The 14,765-nt window shown below is 51.9% G+C and overlaps 1 protein-coding gene across 2 annotated transcripts in view; it reads right to left on the reverse strand.

The window, feature by feature from the left end:
* The window catches only part of DIP2C (disco interacting protein 2 homolog C), a 368,414-nt gene that overhangs the window by 167,855 nt on the left and 185,794 nt on the right, over nt 1–14,765 (reverse strand). Inside the window, exons 2-3 of one of the 2 annotated variants that reach the window (XM_025396903.1) lie at nt 7,780–7,851; nt 6,111–6,278 (exon numbers count right to left, since the gene is read on the reverse strand). In XM_025396903.1, coding sequence (XP_025252688.1) covers nt 6,111–6,278; nt 7,780–7,851 — 240 coding nt within the window. The remainder of the gene's footprint in view (nt 1–6,110; nt 6,279–7,779; nt 7,852–14,765) is intronic. The other variant, XM_025396905.1, reaches the window with a different exon arrangement.

Consider the following 14,765-nt stretch of genomic DNA (forward strand, 5'->3'; position numbering starts at 1 on the left):
GCATGCTGGGGGTGTAGATATATCCAAATTCCCGTCTTATTCTCACTCATCCCATGTCCGGGAGTGCTGGAGCTGCAGACACATCTGAATTCCCATCTTATTCTCACTCATCCCATGTCCGGGAGTGCTGGAGCTGCAGACGCATCCGTCTCTATGGCTGACCTCAGCTCCGGGAGAGAGAGGGAGAGAGGGAGAGAGGGAGAGAGGGAGAGAGGAAGAGAGGGAGAGAGNTTTTATCCCTCGCCCTCCTCCCACTCTTCCCCGCAAGTCCCCAATGTCCATTGTATCATTCTTATGCCGTTGCATCCTCACAACTTAGCTCCCACATATCAGTGAGAACATATGATGTTTGGTTTTCCATTCCTGAGTTCAAATACCTGTTTGCAACCCTGCTGTCAGGAGATTTGGACATCTACTTAGGAGTGGAATTACTGGGTCATATGGTAGTTTCATGTTGACTTTTTGAGGAACTGCCAAACTTTTCCACATTATACATTATACATTCCATGGGTCACTGCATTATACATTCCCATGAGCAATACGTGAGGGTTCCCGTTCCTTCACATCTCCAACACTGGCTATTTTCCATTTGTTTGATAACAGCATCCTAACGAGTGCAAAATGATATCTCATTGTGGTTTTGATTTGCATTTCCCTAATGACTAATGATGTTAAACATCTTCTCATGTGTAGATGCTGGAAGTGGGGACACTGTGACAGGACAGCAGCCTTGGCATTGCCTTAGCAGCAGCCTAGGATGGGTGCCAGGGAGCACGAATGAGGGTGAGGAGGGAGAGGAAGGGGGAGAGAGAAAGAGAGAAGAGAGATTGGGAGAGAGAAGAGAGAGGTGGAAAGCGAAAGATGGGTAGAGAGAGATGGGGGAGAAACAGAGGAGGCTGGGAGGGAGAGGAGGATGGAGAGAGCAGAGAGAGAGAAAGAGAGTTAGGGAAAGGGGCAAGAGATTACAAGAGAGACAGAGAAGCCAGAGAGGCAGAGAGGGAGAAAGGGAGAGAGGAAGAGAGGGAGAAAGGGAGAGAGGGGGAGAGAGAGGGAGAGAGAGGGAGAGAGAGGGAGAGAGAGGGAGAGAGGGAAGAGGGGGGAGGAGGAGGGCCAACAGGCTTCTCCTGGCCTCTTTCCCGGGCACCCAAGGGCAAGCACGCCGGCCTCCACAGGAGCGTCCTGCACGAGAAGCCTGCCCTGGGCCCTTCGTGGAACTGCAGGGGACTTTTCTGTATTTCAGGTCTGTCCCAAAGCAGTTTCTGAATTCTCTCCAGGCCTCCATTACATGCTCTTGTTCATATCACAGAACTTGTTTTTTAAAATAAGTGCAATCAAGGACTTTGCCAGAAAGCAAACAAGACAACTGTTGTAAACACACAGGTAAGAAATTTAGTAATTTTCTTTGTATTTACTCAGATGGGAACACCATACAATGGAAAGACTGAAATTCCATCCTAAGCACCTGACACCTGCCCGCCCCAACCCTGTGAATTCTCACACTGTCCTTTGTTCTTGTTTTTTTAGATGGAGTCTTGCTCTGTCGCCAGGCTGGAGGGCAATGGCGCAATCTCAGCTCACTGCAACCTCCGCCTCCCAGGTTCAAGAGATTCTCCTCCCTCAGCCTCCCGAGGAGCTGGGATTACAGGCACCCATCACCATGCCGGGCTAATTTTTGTGTTTTTTAGTAGAGATGGGGTTTTACCATGTTGGCCAGGCTGAGCTTAAACTCCTGACCTCGTGGTCTGCCCGCCTCAGCCTCCCAAAGTGCTGGAATTACAGGCAAGAGCCACTGCACCCAGCCCCACGCTGTCCTCCTTTCTATCCATCTTTCATGAACCCAAATCTTTGCCGCAAATCACTATACATTTCCTTAACAACCCTTTTCCTGTTATACTAGTTTAACTCGGTTAGGGACTCAAGCATTGGAAACTGCCAGTGATCCGGGGTCAGGAGAGTCTGACATCTGTATCTCATCCGCCAGCCTGAGCCCCGGTCCACACTCGCTGGATAAGATTCATCCGCCAGCCTGAGCGCCGGTCCACACTCGCTGGATGAGATGCCAATCTCAATCAGGGCCGGGGTTTACACGTTTCCGCACTTTGCTTACACCTCGGATTTTTCACAAAACCCACATGCGCAGCTCCAAAGTGGGTGCTACCCTCCCCACTGGAGACACACCGCACGGCGTGGGCTCAGCTGCACTCCCTCCCCTAGTGTCTGACATCTGGGAGGAGGAACGCGATTCACTAAATATTGCTAAAAAGACCAGGAAACAAATGCACGGATCAAACCGACAGCTGCGTGTGACAGAACACGTCTCCAGCAGCTGAGCGTGGTACCGTCGGAACACAGCTGACCTGGAACACAGGTGGCTCCACCTCCCACTGCAGCAACTCGGTCTAGAAGGATTCATGCTGTCACAGGCAGTGCAATCTGGACACCCACGTTTCCCCTCCTCTGGGATTGAAGTTTAAAGATCCTCACCTTGTGAGCTGCCACATGGCCTCACCACTAAGTGGAGGCCACCAGCCAGGGACAGGCCCCCGGGACCTTCAGCCCAGGTGAGGAGGCGGTCCCTGCCCCAGTACTTGCCGTGGGGGAAGGGCTACCCTGGGGTCACCGGACTGTAACTCTCATAGCAGAACCCGCTGTGCACCTGCCCTGGGAAAGCACAGCTCTGCTGACACCAAGAATCAGAACCACCAACGGCCGTCCCAGGCAAACAGGCTGGGGTCAGCCAGCCACGTCTTCTAAAGACACAAGACAAAACAAAACAACATTTACGTACTTAAATATAGGAAAGTTTCTCATTCCATATGTAACCGAAGTGCCAGATTCACAAACGCCGACTCTGGGACACCTCCTCTCTCAGGACTGTCAAAGCCCAGTGGGACAATCTGCAACAGGACCTCAAACGAGGCCCTCTCCATGGGGACAGGGCAAGGCAGTCGCTGCAAGCAACAGCACTCAGGCCAGAGCAGCTGTTCTCATGAGAACAGGTGATCCCATTATAGGATCAAACACTGGGATGCGAGCCAAGTCCCGAAAAGATAATTCCATGGACTGGACGGTGCTGAGGTATATGTTTACCCACTGTCATTCTGATCATTAGGTAGCACTTACATGTTACCATCTGCCATTTAAATTTATCCAAATCAAGAATAAAAACTGTGGCCCAGATAGATGCCTGAGGCAGTGGAAGTTCTGCGGTGCCTGTTTAGGGCGTCACGTGGGTCTGAGTGTCGTGTGGGCATGGTGGCGTCTGCCCTCAGGGACACTGCACATCCATCCTCGTACCACGGTGGGGACTGTGTTGGGGAGAAGCAAGCACCGCCCCGCCCTGGCCCGCCCCCATGGGCAGACTCAGCCCCTCTGTGCCGCACCCCGGAATCCATTCAGCAAATACCTGCCCAATGTCCACTTTCCGTGAGCAGGTGGCCGGGGCCTCAGGGTGGAGACTGAGCATTTAGTAACCACTGCCCAACTACGACTGTGGTATTTCAGGGACAGGACAACATGGAGATGGGAATCTGGATGGTCTAGACTGAGGGATCAGGGGAGAAATCCAAACTGAGCTTTAAACACTGCCTGGACATGGCTAAGGGCACGGCCTGAGCAGAGTTCCTCATGTGGACAGCCGCATGGCCATCGGGAGCCCTGGCAGCAAACTGAGATAAATCCGGGTTTGTGATCAGAGTCAACAGCTGAACAGCACAGCGCGAGCCTGCAGGCCAGGGAAGCCATCAAGGCCTCCGGTGGAAACTGTGTGGGGCTTCACGCACTGATCCAGGAGGCCTCTTCCCTGGGGAGGCTGCTCACGCGACCCCACAGTGGAAACTGTGCGGCACAGACTGACCCCCTCAGAGTCCTTGTAACTTGCACCTGGGCATCAAGCTGTCCGGCTGTTGAAGGAAAAGCAAGCTGGGCTTGGAGAGGAATACTGGATCTTCGTAAATCACTCAGTACCAAGAAACATTTCATGGACAATCAGGTAAGAAGTTGAGAAAGAGGAGTTGTATCTGAACAAGGAAGGCTCCACTATTTATAGCCACACCGAAGTTTTACTCTCAATCTCCAGGGCCTGCATCATAAAAAGCAGTGAGGCCTTGTTATCCCAGTCGACGATGTTATTAAGATATCCCTGAAGAGGGTGCCAGGCAGTGGATTCCATTTCCTCTGTTTGCAAGTTTGACTGGGCTTAGAGACTGATGAGGGCTGGGTTTGAACCACAGAAGGGTGAGTGCCAAGTGGGCAGCTTCCCTAAGCCACGTCTTCTCCCTGAAGATGATCTTCCGGGCACTCTCTCTGACCTGCCCTTCACTGCACATACAAGTCACGTATCTTCCTGGCTCCTGGCACTCTCTTCCTCAGCTAGATCCAGGCAGCTGCTCAGCACCACACTCGCTTCTGAATCTCGACCGGAGGCCCTGAGAGACGCTGCCCTCCTGAGCAGCTGGGATGTGCCTGGCTGGCCCAGGGAACGGAACCCCCATTGGAACTCATAATTCTGCATCCCAAACATCCTAGAAACACTTAGTTTCTGGACACAGGAATGTAAATGTTAAGAAAAAAGGGTAGAAGTTAATCAGAACACAAACCCCTTACAGGCAAAAGTGTGCAGCAGGCACAGGGGAACAAAAAGACGATCCTGCAACAAAGGAAGTCACGTCCCATGGGGCCAACCAAGAAAGCAGCCAAAGCAGCCTCAGCTTTGGAAACATCTGCGTTCCTCACTGCTTCCCAGGACAGGAGCACACGGTGCACGCTCACACAACACCAGCAGCGTCTCCAAATGAAGGTTGGCAGGGAAACGCAGCCTCGCTGGGGCCCCAGCACCCCTGTCCTAACTGCCCCCCCATCCCGAGTGCCCCCGTGTCCTGAGTACCCCCCCCCCTGCCTGAGTCCAGTGTCTGGGCCTGAATCAGGCGGCCCAGGCGGTCCCTCCTCCTGTTTTCCTCACATTTCCGGCAGATGAATTCAGAAACGGACCTTGTAGCTAACACCCAACGCTGTCATCATCAGCTCTGCCACTTTCTCCTGAGGGCACGAGGGCATCAAGCCAGGGGCCTGGAGAGGAGGAATGCGGTGGAGGCCAGGAGATGACGCGGGGTGTCCTCTTCTGAGACCCCGATGGCCAATTGTAATAATAAAGTTTACCTCTATGACTTGATTTTACCAATTTTTTTAACAGGGTCTCGCTGTGTCCCCCAGGCTGGAATATGGTGGCACAATCACAGCTCACTGCAGCCTCGACTTCTTGGATTCAAGCAATCCTCCCGCTTCAGCCTCCCAAATAGCTGGGATCACAGGCACGCACCATCATACCTAATTTTTTCTTTTGTAGAGATCGGGACTCCCTTTGTTGCCCAGGCTGGTCTCAAGCAATCCCCTGCCTCGCCTCCCAAAGTGCTGGGATCACAGACGTGAGCCACCACACCCGGCCTTGTGATTTTAAAACACATTTTGAAGTGTAACCCTGAACATGAACCTGAAACTTCAACCTACATATGATTTTTTTCATCCTGTTGGAAAATGCATTGAACTTCCCCTTTTGCCTCATGACATTCCTATATTCACAATACCGTCCACCAAAGTAATTTAGACCTTTGAACAGAATCTTTACCTCTAAGAATATACTCTATGATTAACTGGTTTTTCTATTTCAAAAACCCTTACTTTGCTCTTCAGAGATGGAAATCTCAAAATCACACCCTCTAGCTGATCTCAGAGGCCAAGACTCATCAGCTCATCCTGTAATCGGGTCTCTGGCTATAAGACCAACGTCTGTAGAAGACCGGTGGCTTTCAGAAAAGTTGTATCATCTGTCATGCATTCTTCTTACGTGCTAAGTGGTGCCCCGCTGAGAAAGTGGAATTGTAAAAGCAACATTCTACTTCAACAGGGAACGCAGAACGGGGCCCTGACTCACAGGGACAGAACCGGTCTCTGGCGAGCTCTGGACCCGCGGAGCGACCTGGCTCACTGGAGAACGGGCACCTCAGGCCCCCGGGCCACGCCCTACACGTCTGTACAGGATGGCACTTGGCAGGTGGCCCCTTTTCTAACGTGTACCCTGCTGTGGGGCTGGCTCTCAGCAAAGCAGCGCTCACCGAAACGAAAGTAAAACAGAGGCCGGTTCCCTGCGGTGCTGGCCACCCGCTCCCGGGCCGCGGCTTCTCGGACGTCGCACACCCCGATGTGGGCAGAGCGGAATGTTCTCCTCGGCGCTCCTTCACTGTGCTGCAGTCTACACCGAACCACGGCAGCTCCATTCGCTGCTGTAACAAGTTGAAAAAAAACTAATTAATTCAAACTTTAGTTTTTTTTAAATTTGTTACAGCGCTGAGCAGAGCTGCCGACCCCATGCAGGACAGCACACAGACCACCAAGGGGACCACAGGGCGCGGCCACCCTCCGCGCCCGGCCAAGGTCACTGCGGGAGGCACAGTGCGCTGGAGAACCGTCCTGGGAAGCGAGGAACCGCTTCTGTTTCACTTTTGTTTGGCAAGGCACAAAAGTTAAAACCAACAGCGTCCACGGCCTACAGTCAGCCCCCCACCTTCCTGTAGGACGTGAGGGCACCTGCAGAGGAGAACTCACAGGGACAGGGCTGGGGCAGTTATCGCCATGTGGCTCTGTGAGAAGAGAATGAGGGAGGGGGCGCAGGCCATCGGAGGATCTGCCCAGCACCGCCCTGAAGCCTCTCGCCCCAGCGTTCCAGCCCAGCCCCTCTGCTTCTCTTCTCTTGGGTTCCTCGGCATCTCTCCCTGACTTAAGCCTCTGCTAAGCAAGGTCCACACAAACACGTTCACTGTTACATCACTGTCTCAAAAATCAAGGTAAGGAAAACACGAAATCAAAACAAAACTACCAATAGCAGAAGCTCCACACTGAGTTTCCTGGAGCCTGAGCCCCAGGAAGTTTTCCTTGCTGAGTCAACAGGACCCTGGATGGGCATCGGGGCCTCGGGAAGAACAGAATTGGGGTTTGTGCAGGTGTGGCCACATGCATCCTTAAACCTTTTAAAATCTTGTTGCAATGATAAGAACTATGGAAGCTCAGTTTCCACCTTTAAAATTTATGTTGCTAGCCTTATGTTTCAGAAAGAAACTGCTTGTGTTAGCTTTAAGCCATTCCTCAAAACTAGCTAACTTTCAAGGTCACTCTCGGGCTGAACTGAGCTTGCCAGATGGGAACTGAGGTGCTAGAATCCCACTCTAATATGAGGTTCTTTTTTTCCTGACATTTATGGAACCCAGCTCAAGTGCAGGAAAGCTGCCAATCTGCACATGTAGAAACGCTGGCGGGAAATCGACTGTCCTTCTGAAGAATCATGTATGTTTGCAACCATATCTCAACACACAACCAGCTCTCACAATTGCAGAGTCCTGGGCGGCATATCACAGCACTGTCTAGATTTGGCCTGTGCCACCAACAGATGCCTTGGATTAAACCAGAATAGTAATAAATAGCCCTCTAAACCAAATACGTTGAAATCACTAATGTGCTCATATTTTTACAATCATAGCATTTTAAAGTAATCAACACAATATTGATCTCTGCTTATAGAGAAAACACCCGTTAAATTAGGCACACTTATAGAAAAATCCTCTGTGCCTTCTATGTAATCACGCAAAGGAACCGGATGCCTGGAGCATGAACGCCAGACGCCGCCTCCTGCCGACGCAGAGTCAGGGAACGTCTGCCTCCAGGTGTTTCTCTGGCACGCAGTGAACACATGAAATGAGAGGACTCATGCTACTCATCGGGGCTACGTACTCGGAGGCTGTGGAAGGTAGGCTCCAATTAACTTTGACCTCTTCTTTTCATATCCTTTTTGTGTGATGTCACCTGCAAGAGAAGGAAAACGAAGTTCAGCATGGTGTCAGTGGACAGAGTTTATCATTCGGTGGCACCCAAGAAAACAGTTACCACTGTATCTTCTGTGTGCCTCATCGTTAGAATTTTAAAAGAGTTCCTCCCCTGCTCTCGAACAAAAGCCCACAGCGTTTAAGTCACTGAAACTCATTTGCTAAACACACGCCTGTTTCTGGCCCCTTCTTGATTTATCTGGATAAAGTCCAGAGTTAGATCCCTGCCATCTCATCCCCACCCGCTGGCACAGGAAGCCAAGCCCAGTGGCGAGGGCGCTCGTTAACTCAGTCAACGACAGATCCTGCAGCTGGCGGGGCTGGGATGGCCAACACCAGCACCAATCAGCATCTTCTTCATTAAGGAGACGTTTCCTAATCAAGCGTGTCGGTCACAAGGACTTGAGCCGCCAGTGTTTTTGAAAAAGGAGTGACGAAGGCCAAGGGAAGAAATGAAAGGCATGAAACCTGCAGAAATCCAGAAGAGAAGGATGCTTGTGGTGAGGCGAGAATCCACACGTTAAAGCCACCAGCTCACAGACGGCAAGGGGGCCACACAGCAGCCGCACCTTTCCTGGAGCCGGCATGAGCACAGACAAAGCCACCTCATCAAGCCGCAGAAGCCCTTCCCGATCACAACTCCAGCGCGCAGCATCCTCACTCGCCCTTCATTTTCTTGGACCTACTGTATTGTTTTCTAAGAGTGATCAAACCATAATTCCTAGAAGAGCTAAAAATTCAAGCTTTAATAAAAACACAGCAAATGAGTGACAAGTTATCATGATGTACACACAAGGTAGTCACACTTCGCTTTTCCTAGTGAAGGGCGGGCACTCTCGGGTGCCACCTCTGCCTCCACCAACTCACAGCTCACGACACGGGTTCTCGTCTCCGCCATGGAACACAAGGCCGACGTCTGAACACGGAGCCGGGAACCAAATGACACGGACTCCGCATCTGCCCATCCACGAGCGTCCTCGATGCTAACTAACTAGCCAGCCAGCCACCGCCGACAAAGGGACGGTTTCTGCAGAAGTGTTGAAGCTTGCCAGGCACTCCACACCCGCAGCCATTGGCTGCCCGCTACGAGACTGCTCGGCCGCTTCTGGAAATGCCTTGTTAACCCATTTGACAAAGATGTCCAAAATCTGAACCAAACAGCCACATGTGCATGTGCACTGGAGCTCAGGGACGAGTCACCTCGAACGCTGGCTGTGAAGTCAGCTTCACTCCTTTCCCTACACACTGCGGCGCCTGTCCCACCATCAAAGAAAAATATCTGGTTTTGAGGAAACAAGATGCCAGAGGCCTGGAAGTTCTGTCCAGGCCCATCAATCACAGGAGACCTGGTTCACTGGCAGGCACCCCCCTCCCCAGCCCTTTCACTTCAGCCCACTTGAGAGCAGAATTACAGAGCAAGAGGCTGACTGAGCTCCGCTCTCCTGCTACAGAGAAGGTGGGAGTTCCACCTACAAGGGCAGAGCAGAAAGCCCCCGGATCCACACACGCCCGGCCTTGGGATCCCCTGAAAAGGCAGCAGCAGCCGATCGCTGTTCTCCCCGTGGTTCCCAGTCCTGCCTTGAAGGTGGCTGCCTGAGGAGGAAGCTGCGCCACCCCCTCTGCCCCCTGCTCAGCACCTAGAGGCACCCCCAGAGCCTGCTCCCTGCAACTGAGGAAACACCCCGGCGAACAGGAAAGAAAGGACCAGAGCGGATGGAACACAGCTGCACCCGGGACGCGCCCTCAGCACCAGCGACGCGACCAAGGTCGCTCTCACGGCCGCTCCAGCAACGCGCCCAGCGGCTCTCCCGGCCCCTCCAGCAATGCGCCCAGTGGCTCTCCCGGCCGACGGCCCCACTGCTCTGGCATCCTGGTTTCCAGTTGCCTTGCACAATTCTATGATCAGGTCCCATCCTGAAAGCCCTGTCTACACCCAACATTCAGCTCCCAAGTCACTAATTTCTCAATTGAACACTTAAGCATGGGGAGCTGCTCCTCCATTTTCAGTTGATGCCAGCATTAAAGAAAACTGACGTTGCACTCTGTCTTCACATTCGGAAAGCTCCGATTGCCAAGGCCCCCAGCTGGAGGAAACCCAGCGCGTTCCTCCGGGCCGTGGCTCCTTCCTCTCCCCCCCCCCCGGAGTCACCCCAGCAGGCCTCACCGGACGTGTCTTCTCACGTTCCTCACCATACAGGCTCCCCAGCGAATCTCAGGATGGGGAAGGGCCACACACGAGGAGAAGCCTCTACTTAAGAGCAGGCATTTGGCTGGATTTAAATCGAGCCCCCAATCAATCAGCAAAGAAAATTTCCAGACAAGACTTCAAGAAATCCTAGGTTACTGTCATCTCTCAAAACCTAGGAGGTGGGAAAGGGCGGCACCACTGAGTAACTTCCATGGCCCGCACTTCCCCCAAACCAGGGTCTGCAAACTAAGTCTCCAGGCTGAGCCCAGCTTCCAGACCACTTCTGGAGACATGCTCTGTGCTCACGGGCTGCTCCCTCCCGAGCTGCAAGGCAAGAGAGTTCTGTCCAGCTCTTCACAGGAGGGTTTGCCGGCCCATCCCCAAAGACAACACTGTTTAATCCTTTTAACAACTTATTTTACGGATGAGAATTTGAGGCACAAATGGTACTTACGTTCCTCACTCAGGACCACAGATCTAAGACAAAAGTCTGTCCAGCTCCAAAACCGTGTCCCATGAAAACCACATCCAGAGTCTTATAGTCTAAAGCTGGTGCAGTGTCCAGAGGCCACAGCCCTGGCTTCCTGGGCCTTCCTCGCATATTCACGCCCCTGTATGTCCTCCTGACTCTGTAACCTGCCTGGGAAGTGCCTTTCTCCAAAGGAAATGCAAAGTCTACTTCCCCGCTTTGCCCTCTCCCAGCCCCTGCCCTGCCTGGATGCCGCCTCTGGGTGCCCAGAGCACAAATCACACGCTGTAGCTTGCGTGATGTCGTGGATGACTGTTTATGGTTTATTTGTAACACACAAACACTGTTATCCTTAAAACCAGACAACGTCCCATAGAACTGTGCCCCAACCCAGTCGTCTTACGAACTGAAGCCAGGGTGCTCCTGCGTGTACCACACACACAGATGCCTGTGCCTGATGCAGAGACCTGCAGATAAGCGACTGGCTGGGAGTGCGCTGAAGACCTGGGCAGACGCGGGGCGATCATTTACCTGTTCAGTGACTGGGGGGCGGGCAGAGGGGAAACTTACGCCGATTCTATCACCAAAATGCAGAAGACGATGGCTTGATGTGCCAAAGTGCTGGATGCCGCGGCCCTCAGACCAGGCTCACAAGCACCTGCTACGTTTTCATGTGAAAAGTCCAGTTATTTTCAACTCTGGAACTGCCTCAGCATCTGGTAGACAGAGATCCACCAGATTCCCATAATAGATTTGCTACAGGTTTACAGGTGCAAACCTAGCAGCAGCTTTTATGTGCCATCCTTTATTTTGAAGCAACCAATGTTTCCTGTGTGAATACAATCATAGGCGACAGGTGACAGGTAGGTAACAGATGATGCATATAGACAGACGACAAAGATGATGGACAGAGAGCAGGTGGCGGGAGGTGAGAGACTGACAGGCGGAAGCCAACTGGCTGACTACACAGTATCCTCCCAGAACACCTCCTTGGGTTGGGCCCAAGGCCTGACCTTCAATCAATGCCACACTGTCACTAGGGAGACGGTGGCTCTGACCGTGCCTGGTGCTTCCTCCATTCCACACGAGGGAGACGGTGGCTCTGACAATGTCTGGTGCTTCCTCCATTCCACACGAGGGAGACGGTGGATCTGACGGTGCCTGGTGCTCCTCCATTTCACATTGGTTCAGGCTGAATGATCAATTCCTGCCTTTCTCTACCCCTCATCTTGTGTCCATCAGGGCACGTGGTTGTCAGTGTGCAGCTACATAAACTAAAGGTGCAAATGCTCCGAGAAAGGGCACGTCCTTCCCCATGTTTCTAAGCAGGGGCCATCACGGGTCTGTTATCCCGCTAGGTATATCCACTGCTCACAGCAGGCTTGTTCATATTCCCCAAACCTGGAAGCAACGGGAACGTCATCCAGGGCTATTTCAAAAGTCAACTCCCGTCTCCAGGGACAGCCTCTGGGAGGCTGCCGTCAGAGAATGCGAACCACCCGAGCCTCTGCTGGAACGCTTTCCACGTAAAATTCCAAACAGCACATTTTCCCGCTTCCACATCAAGATACCCATTTATTTAATTTCCTTTTCACTTTAGGAATAAGTATGACAGAAGAGTAAATGCAGAAATTGTAACCTTAGTGAGAAAAAAAAAAATAGAAGTGATCTCTTCTGAAACATTTTCTACTTCATTAAAAAAATGCTACTTATATAATTCTGAGACTTTCCGTAAGAATTAAAATTTCAGAAGCAGAAATTAAAATCACAAAGAAGAGAGATTTACAGAAAATCATACTTTGGAAGCAAAAACCCCAGTGAGGCCAAGTCACCAGCACAAGGTCGAATGAGACAGACGGATGCTGCTTCCTTCCCTCCCCGAAGGGAAGAATTCTTTTTCTCACTTACGTTGCAGCCCAGAGTTTCAGGCCAAAACCCTATCTTAGAAAACCAAGGGAAGGCCAACCTGGCAAACGCAGGGTTAAGACGACAGAACAGACGCCCGGCCCTGTGGCTTCCTCTTGGCCTCAGGCCCACACCAGCCAATGTGGCCCCAACTGGAACCCGTGCAGAGCCCGAGCTGCGGAGGTCGGGCTCAAGAGACAGACACCCGAGAGCCGGGGAGCCCCTCAGGGATGAAGGAAATGGGCCACGGAGGTGCTTCCACGACGTGGCTCACCTCCGAGCGCACAGACCCACTTGGCAGTGATGGTTTCCACGTGCGGTGTCGGGAGATTATTTAATGCTGGAATGAATACTTTATATTAGAAAGCAATCGTTTCCATGTTCGGAATTCTACGGCTGTCAGGAGCCTGGTGCTGCTGCTCTGAGCCTACTGCTTTATAAGGAGCTGGGAGGCCCCAGAAGGCAAGGCTGCAGCCTCATTTTAAAATCTCCGATAGGCTTCTTCGTTCTCCAGCAGGGGCAGTAGGCTGGTGACAGCTCCTGTGTGTAGCCCCTCGCCTGCACTCGGGGACAGGGGCAGGAGGACCTGGGATGTCCTCTCACTTCAGCAGCTGAGCACAGCAGGGCCCCAAGGGCCAACTAACTAGTGTGGGTCTCATTTTTCTCATAGATAAAATATAGGTAATAGCACCCATCTACCTGCTACTGCAGATGGAGAGATCAAACACATAGGATGTGAAGGTCTCAAAGCACGAAGGACATAAAATCTTTAAAAATTTCAACAAGCACTCATTCAATATCTGCTTCACATTCAACTCGTGAGATGTCCGAGTCGATGGGAGGACTCATGAACACAGACCTGCTGTGCAGCCTGCAGGGCCACAGGCATCGCCCCTTCGGGGGAGGAGGCAAAGAAGATGGACCACGGAAAACCAGGGACTAGGAAGAAACTCAAAATCTCAGCCTGATAACCCAGTTGTTGTTCTGCTCCAATATCAACTACCATCTCGGGACCCCAGACACCGCAGGCCCCCACGTCACTGAGACGCTCCAGCTCTGGGGCTGAGGCTCCTGGCCCCATGCACACCCCAGACAGCGGCCAGAAGGGTCACTGCAAGAATGCAAACATGGTGAGCCTCTGCCCCCAAACCGTGTCAGAGGCTTCTCCCTGCTGTTTGGGTTGAGGCCAAACTCCCCACAGGGTCTCCAAGTCCTTCCCGACCCAGCCCTGCCGCCTTGGCTGTCCGTGCTCTGCCATGGCTCCATGTGCACCTGCTGTGCCCATCACCCCCTCATTCTCGCAAGCCCCCGCCACGTTTCCAGCGCGAGTATCGGCAGCTTAATTCCATAAAGATCTTTTAAATAAGGTGCCAGGGTAAATAAAGCCTACACTAGGATTCATTCACCTGAGCTTTTTGTTTAATAAAAACATGATTTGTTATTTAGGTGCCTACTGCCCCACTCTCTGGGCGACAGAGCAAGACCCTGTCGCAAACCACACACACACACATTTAATTAACGGTAGGAGCATGAGAGAAACACATTTGAGACACGCTGTTGCAGGAAGATCTTACTCAGGCGGGGTGGGTGGACCAGGTCATTTAGAGTTTTACCTTTTCGGGTTTTTTTAAATTTGTATCGTCCCCCGTAGCTCTCTCTTTGTTACATTAAGAACTCCGGTTAGAAGGGGGATTAAAGGAAAGAGCTTGTTTGGAGTCCATTCTATTTTTAACACATGGATCAAAAGAACACGAGAAGGACCAACAGAAGTTCACACTACTGCAGCGGTCTTGAAAATAAGCTTCTGATGTTAAAAAAAAATGATGTAGTACTAACAGTCCCCGAAGGGCTTAGAAATATGAATGCCGATGGAATTTTTAAAAATTCGAAGCGCGTGTGCAGTGCACCGTGTGGAGCAGTGAGGAGATTCCTGTCCTACTGCAGCCTCGAAACACCCCCTCCCTTCCAGTCCCTGGCAAGACCAGGAGCTCTGCACGAGGTCCCTGAGATGCCCCAGCAGCCATCCTGGCCAGTGGGAAGATTTTGGCCAGTGGGAAGATTTAAACACACCCGTTTCACACAAAACTGCTGTCGTAACTTGCTAAGAACTCTTTGGGCAAGCATAATTTCTCCAGCATGTCCTGGGAGTTAGAAATCCCCCCTTCTTAAACACAGCTATGTCCCTTTCCCATGACATTCATTCTCAATTTTGCAGATCTCAGGCCTCAGCAGTAAGTTGGTTTTGTGGGATGTTGTATTTAAATTTTTTGGTGCTGTGGGGAGGGAGAAGGGGAAAGGGGCAAGGTAGGGACAATGAAGCCCAGGGAACATG

Source organism: Theropithecus gelada, chromosome 9 (genome assembly GCF_003255815.1).
Source record: "Theropithecus gelada isolate Dixy chromosome 9, Tgel_1.0, whole genome shotgun sequence".
NCBI classification, from domain to species: domain Eukaryota; kingdom Metazoa; phylum Chordata; class Mammalia; order Primates; family Cercopithecidae; genus Theropithecus; species Theropithecus gelada.